This window comes from Aspergillus saccharolyticus (assembly GCF_003184585.1).
Source record: "Aspergillus saccharolyticus JOP 1030-1 unplaced genomic scaffold BP01scaffold_23, whole genome shotgun sequence".
NCBI lineage: Eukaryota > Fungi > Ascomycota > Eurotiomycetes > Eurotiales > Aspergillaceae > Aspergillus > Aspergillus saccharolyticus.
The window spans coordinates 225376-238058 of NW_020290633.1; the positions used below are offsets into that span (position 1 = coordinate 225376).

The 12683-nt window shown below is 53.5% G+C and overlaps 4 protein-coding genes across 4 annotated transcripts; all 4 read left to right on the forward strand.

Moving 5' to 3' along the window:
• Nucleotides 1–185: 185 nt before the first annotated feature.
• Nucleotides 186–1682, forward strand: BP01DRAFT_358120 (uncharacterized protein). The gene is made up of 3 exons (XM_025575363.1): nucleotides 186–827; nucleotides 964–1235; nucleotides 1341–1682. Exons 1-3 carry the CDS (start codon nucleotides 341–343, stop codon nucleotides 1563–1565), a joined length of 984 nt encoding a protein of 327 aa, XP_025429925.1. The 5' UTR covers nucleotides 186–340; the 3' UTR covers nucleotides 1566–1682.
• Nucleotides 1683–2002: 320 nt separating this feature from the next.
• On the forward strand, nucleotides 2003–6791 carry BP01DRAFT_343722 (DNA-directed RNA polymerase). Its single transcript, XM_025573533.1, has 2 exons — nucleotides 2003–3154; nucleotides 3242–6791. The coding sequence occupies exons 1-2, from the start codon at nucleotides 2327–2329 to the stop codon at nucleotides 6494–6496; spliced, it is 4083 nt and encodes a 1360-aa protein (XP_025429926.1). The 5' UTR covers nucleotides 2003–2326; the 3' UTR covers nucleotides 6497–6791.
• Nucleotides 6792–7310: 519 nt separating this feature from the next.
• xlnR (putative C6 transcription factor) lies at nucleotides 7311–11034 on the forward strand. The gene is made up of 3 exons (XM_025575364.1): nucleotides 7311–8177; nucleotides 8259–10525; nucleotides 10577–11034. The coding sequence occupies exons 1-3, from the start codon at nucleotides 7736–7738 to the stop codon at nucleotides 10718–10720; spliced, it is 2853 nt and encodes a 950-aa protein (XP_025429927.1). The 5' UTR covers nucleotides 7311–7735; the 3' UTR covers nucleotides 10721–11034.
• A 265-nt stretch (nucleotides 11035–11299) lies between these two features.
• On the forward strand, nucleotides 11300–12613 carry BP01DRAFT_384051 (DUF92 domain-containing protein; the record flags this gene model as incomplete). The annotated part of the gene is made up of 4 exons (XM_025577473.1): nucleotides 11300–11485; nucleotides 11544–11773; nucleotides 11847–12204; nucleotides 12275–12613. 4 exons carry the CDS (start codon nucleotides 11300–11302, stop codon nucleotides 12611–12613), a joined length of 1113 nt encoding a protein of 370 aa, XP_025429928.1.
• Between the last annotated feature and the right edge of the window lie 70 nt (nucleotides 12614–12683).

Sequence of the window (12683 nt, forward strand, 5' to 3'; positions counted from 1 at the left end):
CTCTGTACCTCCGATCTGTGCTTACAACTAGCAACAATGCCGTCTGATTATCGGATATAATAGATTGATTTTCTACGGGCGAACAGACACTCGACTCCGGATGGAAGGCGGTACGTCTCGCCGCGGGGACAGCCAGCCTTATCAACCGCCGATAAAAAAAAAAGCGGCTGCACAAAACCCAGCTGCAAGGGCACATCACCTCCCCCTCTTCCCCCACTACTGATCCTTGTTCCTCACTCCCGATCCCATTTCTCAAAACTACTCTCATACCTGATTTCCTCTCCCATCCAGAAAATTTCTGACCCACCAAAAACACCCTCACACCACCTTCCCCGCAACAATGACAACTTCATCCCAGGACGACGACCCCATCATCGCCTCCTACAACGTCTACCTCACCGACTCGGAGATCTCGCGCTACGTCCTCCAATACCTCGACCGCCCCACCGGCTACAGCTACGACGACCGCCACGGCCAAAAACCCACCGCCTTCCGCCTGAAACCCAAAACGGGCCTCGTCGAGGTCGATGTTCCTATCAACACCCGTGTCAATTACGATGTCAGCAAGGGGTTGCGGTACGGCGATGCGTTGAAGAAGTCGCAGCGGGCGCGGGAGGGCGGGGCGTACGGCATGGCGGGAGGGTTTAGTACGAGTGGTGGTGGTGGTGCGGGTGGGAAGGTCAAGATGGAAGGTGGTAGTGCAGGCCCAATGGAGGTGGATGGTGGTAAGGATACGGCGCAGTTGCTGAGGTTGCAGACTCTTGGGGGTAGGATTAAGGGATTCGAGGGCGGGGATCCGGTTTATATGCTGGGGGCTTTCAGGGGGGGTGAGTTTCCTTCTTGTCGTCTGGGGCGTGGGTTGCGCGAGAGGATTTCCCTGAATTGGGGAAGAGGATCACTCTTACTGTTTATCCTCCCGGGGGAAAAGGCACGGCTAACTTTTTTCTTGGGGTGGGGTTATAGAAAACCTCCATTTGTCGCCCGTCACGGCCGTGGTACAGCTGCACCCGCAATTACACCATCTCGATGCGATGGATGAAATCCCTGCCAAAGGGAAGGGAAAAGCCCGCAAGGAAGGCGAGGAAGATCGCCCGGGTGAGTCGGAGGCCCGGGCCATCGATGTCAAGATTAAGGCGGCAGAGGATGGCGAGGCGGCTATGGTTGCGGGCAACCTGGAGCTGTTGAAACAAATGCAGGATGAAAAGTGGAAGGACTACGAGTGGGTGGATGCTGAGGTGAGTTGAAACCCTCTTATCGGGCGGTGAATTGGGCTTGGGAGAGGCTTCGTTGAAGATTCTTGCAAACCTCATGCTAATATGTTGTCTTTTGGTTTGGTCCAGACTGAGGAATCGTGGCAATTATACGAGAACTACATGATGCACCAAGAGGTCGAGTCTCTTCCACAGCTGCAGTCGGCGATTGAGACGGAGGAGTATCTGGACAAGATGAGCGCCCCCCGGATTGACCCTGCCCGGCCGGAGTTGACGGGTTGGGCGATGAAACAAAACCGCAAGAAGCAGCGCGAGGAGGCTTTGCCACGTGAAGAGACTACGGCGCAGAGTTAGAATCGGGGTCGTGGACAGATTTATTAATACTAGTATTGATTGATGATGAAGGACAATGCACTGATTATTGCCTGCACTGGCAGTAGTATTGTTGTACAATACAGATGATGGATTCGGGGCACCTGCTCTCCTGATCAATGTCCGTAGACACACTAAGCTTGTAGATTTATTGGGTCATCTGTGAATATTAGCCCGGGATAGGCAGATCCTCCATCTCCCAACTGGAATATTCTATGCCTCCGTCTGCCGACTCAAGCTCAAGACGTAGAAGAGTTCGAACCAATCAGCTTACGGTGATGCAAAAAAAATCTTATCGCGGCTCCCCAGACGATCACGTGCAGTCATGTGCCGTGCTATCGCCCCGTCCGGGCCGGGAGTCCCTTGTGCTTTACTGATATTATTTTTCCTTCGCCTCTCCCCCCATTCTGAAAGTAGATTGGGTTTTCTCCAATTTGCCTTCACGATTGTGATTTTTCTCTTCTTCCTCCTTCCTATCCTCATTCCTTTTCTCCTTTGTGTCTTCGGAGGGCTGCAGTGCGGCTTGTCGCATTGGAATTGAGGTTTATTGCCTGTCAAAAAACTTCTTCTCAGTCCAATCCCAGCCTGCACCTCCTCGTTGATCTTCGACTCTTCGCGCCTTGTCTCCGCGTATTCCACTCAATCATATTTTTATCCTAATCATACCTCGTTTCATCCCGATAGAAGTCATCAACTTGCATCGTTCTTGTTCCTATTCGTTCTATTAGCGGCATCTCTTCATTATGTTGTCTCGTGTTGCTCTTCGCAAAGATGCCCTCGCTCGCGTGCGAGTTGCAGGCCGCTCGGTCTTGCCGTCGCCAGCAACTTTGAGGCTTCATTCGCATTCGACACGGCCTGTCTCTTTCACGAACACCTCTTCAGCAATCTCACAAGAGCGTCCTCGCCGACACTCTCTAAGTTCTAATCGGACCCTCGCCACCGCCGCAGACCATGCCCCTGTTGGTCAGGACTCATATCTCCCATTCGAAAATTCTTCTTTCGACAGTGCCTCCTTGCCTGGCGAGTACTTCGACCAAAGACTGTCCCCTTTCTTCAAACCACTTCCCAGAGGATTCGATGCTACGTCTCTGATCATCATGAAGGATGCATTGCAAACAAAACCCAAGGTGCAAAAAAAGGTCAAGGGCCTTGGGGGTGACCAGGACGAGATGCTCGCCAATTTGGACATCTCACTTCGCGTCGGCCAGTTTGACAGATCGGCTTCACTTCTCAATCGCCTAAAGGACTGTTATCCTCTCGGATCAGCGGAGTATCGCGCATTGTGTAACCGCCACCTGAACGAAGTCGTTACGCACATGATCAAGAACAGGCAGTACGACTTAGTACTTGTCTGTCAGAAGTTCTTCGAAGTAGATCTTCCTGGGAGCGATATACAACCGGATGGTACCACTTACGCTATCATGATCCGAATGGCCCTGCACATGTTCGAAGGTTCCAAGCGTGACCGGACAGTGCGCAGATACTGGGAGATAGCCAAGCAGCACTCATGCGAGGAAGAACTAGTGACTTCCACTGTACTATCAGAATCGGACATGGTGGAGCTCATTCAGGTAAGTCATTGATCTTTCTGATCGTGATTGGATTTCCTCCAAATCCCGTCCGCTACGTACCCCTGCTAATATCCATGACTCTTTTAGATTTGTCCTTCCGACCTAAAGCGTGTGGCAATGGTGGATCAAAAGAATGGCATTGCCGGCGGTGATATTCCGGAGCCCGAGCTTCTCCCTCAGATTAAGGCTACCAAGCAGACTGGTCTTGGTCTTTCATCCCTTCAGCAAGCCCTCGGAATCTTTGCCGACCCTTCCAAAGTCCCCATTTCCTACAATTCCGACGGTACACAGGAGGAACAGATGCGTTTGCATAACCAGGCTCGCCAGCGTCAGCTTGAACAAGATTCCATTGATTCCGCGCTGGCGCGCTGGCGCGCCGAGCAAGAAACGAGGAGAGAAACTGGTTATAGTGGTGCAGAGAAGCGCTTAGGTCCCCTGCTTGACCAGTGGGTCCGAGGACTGGAAGCCAGAATCGAAGAAGAATTGAAGCTTTTCGAGAACTTACTCCAAAAGGGCAACCCACGCAACGCCGCGGAATTGGACCGCATGGAGTACGGTATTTATCTACGTGCTCTGAAGTCGGAGCGCATCGCAGCAATCACGATTCTGAGTATCGTAGGGACTATGAGTCGTTTGGGAGTCGATCAAGGTGCGAAGTTGGCCGGACTGTGCCATGGGATCGGCGCGGAGTTCTATGATGAAGTCTTGGCAGAGAGGTCCCTGAAACACCTGAGTGACCGTGGATATAGTGCTCGGGGCTTGGAGCAGGTCCTTACGATGCGCAAGACCTCGGAAGGCCGGGCACGTTGGTGGAACGTTCGCCGTCAACTTGAGGAAGAGGACACATCTGTTACGTGGTCTGCCCGAGTGAAAGCAAAGGTTGGCGCCACTCTTATGGGCTTTCTCTTCGACACCGCCAAGACTGCAGTGCCGGTAGTCAACCCTGAGACCCGAAAGAAGGAGTTCATCATGCAACCTGCATTCCACCATAACTATCAGATCCGTTGGGGAAGACGTGCTGGCTACATTCATTTACATCCGTCCGTCGTCGAAATCTTGCTCAAGGAGCCCCCCGTCGACATGTTGAGTCGCCACCTGCCTATGGTTTGCGAACCGAAGCCCTGGAAGGGCTTGGATGACGGCGCTTATTTTGTGTACAAAAGTTCGCTCATTCGTTCGACCCCGGGCGAGACTCTCCAACCCGCGTATGTGAAAGCTGCATTGAAAAACAACGGGCTCGAAGAAATCCGGGAAGGCTTGCGTATCCTTGGTTCTACCGGATGGGTCATCAATAAAGAAGTCTTCAATGTCATGGTTGAAGCGTGGAATTCAGGTGAAGCCACGGCGAACCTTGCTGCCTTGGATCCCAACTTCGATACTCCCCCAAGACCGTCTCCCGAAGAAGGCTATGAGGCTGAAAAGAAGTGGGATAGGCTTATCCAACTCATGGAGAACCGCAAAGCTGGTATCCACTCTCAACGTTGTTTCCAAAATTTCCAAATGGAAATCGCCCGCGCTTATCTCGACGAGACCTTTTATCTTCCTCATAACATCGATTTCCGGGGCCGTGCATATCCTCTTCCGCCTTATCTCAACCAAATGGGTGCTGACAATGCCAGAGGCTTGCTGCTTTTCAGCGAAGCCAAGCCGCTTGGTCCGCAGGGTCTCAGGTGGTTGAAAATCCAGCTCGCAAACTTGGCAGGGTACGATAAGGCGAGTCTTGCCGAGCGCGAACAGTTCGTGATGGATCACATGGACGACATCTTGGACTCCGCCAACAACGGTCTCAAAGGTCGACGTTGGTGGCTCAAGGCAGAAGACCCTTGGCAGTGTCTGGCAGCTTGCATCGAGCTAAGAAATGCGCTCCGGCTGCCGGATCCCAGCCAGTATCTGTCGCGCTTGCCCGTTCACCAGGACGGGTCTTGCAACGGACTGCAGCATTATGCTGCTTTGGGTGGTGATAAGGCTGGCGCCCAGCAAGTCAACCTCGAGCCTTCCGATCGCCCATCCGATGTTTACACTGGTGTCGCGGATTTCGTCAAGGCATCAGTCGCCCGGGAAGCCAGCGAGGGTAACAAGACCGCTCAATATCTCAACGGACGGATCACACGAAAGATCGTCAAACAGACGGTCATGACCAATGTCTATGGCGTCACATTCATGGGCGCGATGAAACAAGTTCGCAAGCAGCTTGTCGATCACTATCCCGATCTAAGCCTCGAGCAGAGGAGTGAAGGTGCTTTGTATATTGCGCGCAAGATTTTTGAAGCCTTGGGTTCCATGTTCAACGGTGCCCACGAGCTTCAGTACTGGTTCGGAGATTGCGCCAGTCGTATTACTAAGTCGATGTCACCCACTCAGATTGAAGATCTTATGACAGAAGCGATGTCCAAGGAGAATTCCGGCACTATTGATCCGTCCAAGAGATTTCGCAACACCGTCATTTGGACAACTCCCTTGGGACTGCCTGTGGTCCAGCCTTACCGCGTCCGCTCGTCCCGGCGTATCAGCACCAGTCTGCAGCATTTGAGCATTGTTGAGGCCAACGCGGATGACACTATCTCGGCACGCAAACAACTTCAGGCATTCCCCCCCAATTTCATTCACTCCCTTGATGCTACACACATGATCCTCTCCGCTATTGCTTGCAACCGTGCTGGCCTCTGTTTCTCGGCCGTTCATGACTCCTTCTGGACCCACGCCTGCGACGTTGACAAGATGAACGAGCTTCTTCGAGAGGCGTTTGTCCGCATGCATTCTGACGATGTTGTGAAAAGACTCGAGGCGGAATTCAATGTTCGGTATGGTGACCACCTCTTTTATGGCCGAGTCCTCACCACTAGTAAAATTGGTAAAGCCATCACGAGCTGGCGCCGGTCTCAAAGTAAGCAGCTGAACACCAAGCTTGGTGAGCTGTTTACAGAATACAAGCGACAGGGGTTCCTGAACTCCGAAGATCCGGAGTTGCAGGCTCAGGGCCGTGATATAATGACTCCGGCCAAGATCTTCGAAGAGCTTGGCGGCACTGCCGACGATATTTGCGTCTCCTCCTCCCTGGGCGAGACGGTTGTTGGCCACATCCCTGAAAACCCCGACGCCGCAGCTCGTCGGGCAACGGCAGGTTTGGATGTGGATGAGACGGATCCCGCTCTCGAGTCCCTTTTCGGCTCCTTCGAGACCGAGCCAGACCTGCCGGCGGATGATGACAAGGAGATCGAGAAGGCGGCGAAGTCGCAAGCTCGTTACGTGAATTTCTGGCTTCCGATGCAGTTCCGGGCAGTTCCCGCGAAGGGCAGTTGGGATGTGCAGCGGATCCGGGACAGTCAATACTTCTTTTGCTGAGAGCTCTTGTCCCTTCTGAGTTGGTGTGTATGATTTCCTCTGAAGCCTTTTTTTTTGATATCCCTTGTATAATCATGTTGTATTTGTGTTTGAATTCGTGAGATGTCGTTCCTGCATGGAGTTCTTTGGGGAGTGGCGCATGGATGACATTCTGCGCCGTATGTATGTACATGCAGCTCGGCATTTATTACCGACTTTTTCTTTTTTTCTTTTTTTTTTTTTTCTGTATCCTAGAAAAGCGATGACTACCACCGGATGTGTACATAAACATATATTGTTATATTACGTTGAAATGACTCAGGTTGACTTATGGTACGAGTAAGGGTCTTTGCAGTGGCACCATATCCTCCTTATTGGGGGATGGATTTGTCTGGGGAACACACGGGGACTCTGGACCAAACCTCTTTAAGGGCACGGAGGCAGAGGTCCGAGTTCAATCGGGCAATGGGGTTGACCAATCTCGTATAGGTATACAATAGTAGTCCGAAGTAGTGAATCTCTTGTCTGTTTGCTGCAGGGTGTGTAGATCTAGAGTTCTTCTTTCTCTCGCTACTCTTTTTTTCTTTCCCCGCCTTTTCTGTTTTTCTTTTTTTTTTTTTTTTTTCTCTTTTCATCTTCCCCGCCTTTCTTTTCCAATCAACAACCCGGTCGGATCTGACCACCCCATCATTTTAAATTGCATGCAATGCTTGCCACTCATACGATGAGCTCGATATTGCCTCGGGGGAGGTAAGAGGGGTGAGGGAGGTGTTCAGGTTGGCAGATGAAAAGACGGACTCCGGAGGAGAGAACACGAGAGAGACTGTGTACTCCCTCAGTACAGAACAGAAAGGGTCTCGCCCAGCAGCATCCAGTTTTAGTTGTTAGTTGTTAGTGTCCGCCCGCGCCCGCTTTCCCCGTCCCCGCATTTCTTTTCTTCCCACTTCCCTTTTCCAAACCCTTCGCCAATCCCAACTTCCTATCACTGACTGCTCAGTACTTTCTTCTACTCAACTCAGTGAGAACTCACTGGCTCAGTCATTCTCCCCACTGACAACGTCTCTCTTCCTCTTTTCCTGCTTCTCTCTGTTCCATCCCCATAACCTGACCTGAATAGCCGCGAGTCTTGGCCTCAGTCCCCCGACTAATTTCCCTCTAACTGTTGGGGCCTCAGGGCCCTCCACCTCCAGCTCCGTCTGTCTCCCCTGCAACCCGCTTCGTTCTCATGCCTCGGGTGCTTGGGTACTCTGTTCGCTGAGGATGTCGACTACCGCGATCCGACAGTACGCCAGCTCATTTGCCCCTTCTACCTCAGCTTCACAGTCGAGAGGGATGGCCCCGTCGCAGACCGTAGGGTTGGACACCCTTGCTGAGGGCTCACAATATGTCCTCGATCAACTGCAGTTGTCGCGCGAGGCGGCCGCTGCCACTGCCGCCAGCGACGATGCGCAGCCCAACTTCTTGCGAAGTTCGCTGTCCAAGTCCAAGGATCAGGCGTTCTACCGCGACGACAGTAATCCCGTCCCTAGCTCCTCCAGGTATCAAGCGCCGGTGCAAAGAGATCCTCTCGTCGAGGCTCGTTCAGCCATCCGTAAAAATTCAGCCTCGGCGCCCGTCCGGCGGAGAATCAGTCGCGCTTGCGACCAGTGTAATTCGCTCCGGACCAAGTGCGACGGACAACACCCATGTGCCCATTGCCTTGGTAAGCGCCCCCCTGATCCTCCCTGGCTTTTGTCCCAATGACTCTTCGGCGAGAGCGACAGACTGACAGGTTACGGGGCAGAGTTTGGATTGACCTGTGAATATGCTCGGGAACGTAAGAAACGAGGCAAGGCCTCGAAAAAGGATCTGGCTGCCGCTGCCGCCGCTACCCAGCTAGTCAACGGTCAACCCGGCCAGGAAACTGGTTCGCTGGTAGGGGAGCATACCCCGCCAGACCGGCGATCGTCTCAGGAGGTCAACGGGCGATATGACGGGGCATTTGAAGCAGCCCAACACCTGGATCCCGCGACACGGCAGATGCGGAATTCTACCGCCCCGGGAATGGCTGCGGTTGAGGATGCGCAGTCGGCTCCGTCGCATCCCCAACCCTCCCTGCGAGCTGCCATCGATGTATTGCACATGAACCATTTTAATTCCCTAACCGAGTCGAATCGTGTTCCGATGCCTGTTGCTGATCTTCGATCCTTACCGACCTCGATTCTGTCGTCGCACGGATTGAGTTCGGGCTTCGGTGAAGGCGCATTCTCTATGGTAAATCAGCAGGAGCCTAATGCGTCCGCCTTGAACCATTTTCGACTCGGGAATACGGCCGAGAACCCCGCGGCTCCGTTCTTGGGACTATCTCCCACTGCGCAGTCCCCCGGCTGGCTGCCGCTCCCATCGCCTTCTCCTGCAAACTTCCCTTCCTTTAGCCTACCGTCATATTCGAGTACGTTACGATACCCTGTATTGCAGCCGGTGCTCCCTCATATAGCGTCCATCATTCCGCAGTCGCTGGCATGCGATCTACTGGATGTCTACTTCACCAGTTCCTCTTCCTCGCATCTTTCCCCCTTGTCTCCCTATGTGGTGGGGTACATCTTCCGGAAACAGTCCTTCCTCCATCCCACGAAACCCCGCGTGTGTAGTCCGGGTCTTCTAGCCAGTATGCTCTGGGTCGCAGCGCAAACGAGCGAAGCTGCATTCCTGACCTCTCCACCGTCTGCTCGAGGGCGTGTCTGTCAGAAATTGCTGGAACTGACCACCGGCTTGCTCCGGCCACTGATTCATGGACCTGCTACTGGAGAGACATCGCCCAATTACGCAGCCAATATGGTCATCAACGGTGTCGCTCTTGGTGGATTTGGCGTCTCGATGGATCAGTTAGGTGCGCAGAGTAGCGCAACTGGCGCTGTGGATGATGTGGCTACCTATGTGCACTTGGCCACGGTAGTTTCAGCAAGTGAGTATAAGGCGGCCAGTATGCGGTGGTGGACCGCAGCATGGTCTCTGGCGCGAGAGTTAAAACTGGGTCGAGAGCTGCCGCCCAACACTTCCCACCCGCGACCGGACGGCGAGCGTGAGGGTGACGCCGAGGGAGACCCGTCGAAACGGCACCCGACGTCGCTAATGACTTCCATGGGACATGGCCCTGGAAATACAAATGTCAACGTCACGGAAGAAGAGCGGGAAGAGCGCCGGCGTCTGTGGTGGCTATTGTATGCGACGGACCGCCACCTGGCTCTCTGCTACAACCGACCCCTGACCCTCCTTGACAAGGAATGCGGAAGTCTGTTGCAACCCATGAATGACGATCTCTGGCAGGCAGGCGATTTCTCCACCGCAAGCTACCGCCAGGTTGGCCCTCCCCTCGAGTGCTCCGGCCACAGCATGTTCGGCTACTTCTTGCCGCTAATGACCATTCTGGGCGAGATTGTCGACCTGCATCATGCCCGTAGCCATCCACGGTTTGGCCCTGCATTCCGGAACAGTCGAGAATGGGAACAGCAGGTCTTGGAAATTACCCACCAGTTGGACACATATGCTCAAAGTTTGAAGGACTTTGAGGCGCGATACACCAATAGCTTGACCTTGACCAGCGCGGAAAACGAGCAGATTGGGGAGAATGCTCATTTAGACCATGTCAGCCCTTCGGGTCGTTCCAGCAGCACGGTTGGATCTCGAGTGAATGAATCCATTGTGCACACGAAGATGGTTGTTGCATACGGCACCCACATCATGCATGTGTTGCACATCCTTTTGGCGGGTAAATGGGATCCAGTGGATCTACTGGAGGACCACGATCTGTGGATCTCGACTGAGGCCTTTGTGTCTGCAATGAGCCACGCTGTTGGGGCCGCCGAGGCGGCCGCGGAGATTCTGGAGTTCGATCCAGATCTCAGTTTTATGCCCTTCTTTTTCGGGATTTACCTATTGCAGGGTAGCTTCCTGCTACTGTTGGCCGCCGACAAGCTGCAAGGCGACGCCAGTCCGAGCGTTGTCCGGGCTTGTGAGACGATTGTCCGCGCACACGAAGCTTGCGTTGTGACTTTGAACACTGAGTATCAGGTATGTATCGACCCGAATTCAGACGATCATGTCAGCTAACTTCTGGTCTAGCGAACATTCCGAAAGGTCATGCGCTCGGCGCTCGCGCAAGTCCGCGGCCGTATTCCAGAGGACTTTGGCGAACAACAACAGCGTCGTCGGGAGGTCCTAGCACTCTACCGGTGGAGTGGTGATGGTAGTGGTCTCGCCCTGTGATGGTGGGTTGATTGTCGCATTGATTCTTATTGCATATTGCCGTATATTCTCACTATACCCGTACAAGCGATTGCCATGATGTGATGCGAAGTTGTCCCCGAATTTTTGGGATGGCTGGGAGGAGTTTTAGGGGAACTGGTTTAATTCGAGTTTTGCTCGATATCCCTGAGTGTGCTCGATTGTGTTAAATACGGGGTTTCCCCTATGGTGTCTGTGCGTGGCTTTTTGTACAGTATATGAAGTCGGAGCTTTGCGCTGGATGTTGAAGCGGTATATAATCAGTATATATGATATTTTATTTCAGTTAATTCACGAGAACATGGTTACAGCTGGTTTTAGCCTGCTGACACTATTTGTAGATACCTCTAAACAGGGTTATCTCGCATATACTAATCATCGATAGATGATATACTTGTAGTACAAGGAGTGGGGTTCCGGGGACGTCACTTGGCAGCCGCAGAGGTCAGGGAAAACCAAAAACCTCCCCCCCCCCCCCCTCCAAGCCTCATCCCAACCTCCTTCCTCTTTATTCGGATTATCTTGAAGGTTATTCAACCCCACCCTCATGAATCACTTACAATGAAAGCCATCATTGCTGTGCCTGCTATCGCAGGTCTCCTTTATCGTGCCTGGTCCCACAAAACGTTGACTCCTCTCGGTCTGGTGGCTGCCGGGCTGACAGCTTCAGCCCACGCCCTCCACCCATGGTCCACCCCATTCGTTCTCCTGGCTGTTTTCTACCTCGGTGGTAGCCGAGTAACCAAGGTGCGATGGTCTTTTAGTTGTATGACTTCATACTGGCCTGCTCACTTATCTCTCGTAGGTCAAACACGACATCAAATCCCGCTTGACCCTCTCCGCGACCGGCTCCGAGGGCGGCGAAGGCCCTCGCACCCACGTCCAAGTCCTCGCCAACTCCATCGTCGCCTCGGTGTTGATCCTCGCCTATACCTACGTCCTTGCCAAGAAGTCTGCTACTGGCGGCTACAACGCCGCCCAGTGTTTCTCGAACGGTCATGATGTTGCGGACGTGCTGATGATCGGGATCGTCGCGTAAGAAAACTAACACCATTGCCGCTCCTCCCACTGACCAACAGCCTTTACTGACCAAAGCCCGCTCAACTAGCAACTACGCCGCCGTCGCCGCGGATACCTTCTCCTCCGAGCTCGGCATTCTCTCCAAGTCGAAACCGCGCCTGATCACCTCGCCCACCTTCCGCGTTGTCCCTCCCGGTACAAATGGCGGTGTGACAGGGACCGGCCTCTTGGCGGGCATGTTGGGTGCGTTTACGATCGCGCTGTCTTCGGCGGCGTTTCTGCCGTTCTGCACGGAAACCCCTAAGAGTCGCGCGGGATGGGTTGTGGCTGTTACGGTCTGGGGAACCCTGGGGAGTGTGCTGGACAGTGTGCTGGGTGGGTTGTTTCAAGCTAGTGTTGTGGATAAACGCACGGGGAAGATAGTAGAAGGGTCTGGTGGGAAGAAGGTATTTTTTTTCTGCTTCGCGACGGCTGTGTTTGGTTAGGCATATACTGACTGACTTGGGCTATGGATAGGTCCTGATTCACCCTTCCTCGACGAAACCTGGCGTGCCAGCCAACACCGCGGGACTTACCCCGGCGCATGGTGTCAGTGGTGGTGCGCAGCTGCGGGCAACTGAAGATATTGCCAATACGGCGACGCTCAGAGGGAGCAAAGCCAGTAAGACCCCGGTCGGGACAAGCACGCAAGAGCATGACGAGGACCATCGTGAGAGCCGGCGGGTGGAGAGCGGACATGATATCCTGGACAATAATGCGGTGAATGTGTTGATGGCGTTGATCATGAGTGTCGGCGCTATGGGCGTTGCGAGCTGGGCTTGGGGCTTGGATGTTAGGGAATTGGCTGTGTGGTGATTTCTGCATGTGTGTGGTATGGTGAACTACTGCTGGCATGGTGATTGTGGGATGTGCTGACTTGGTTTTA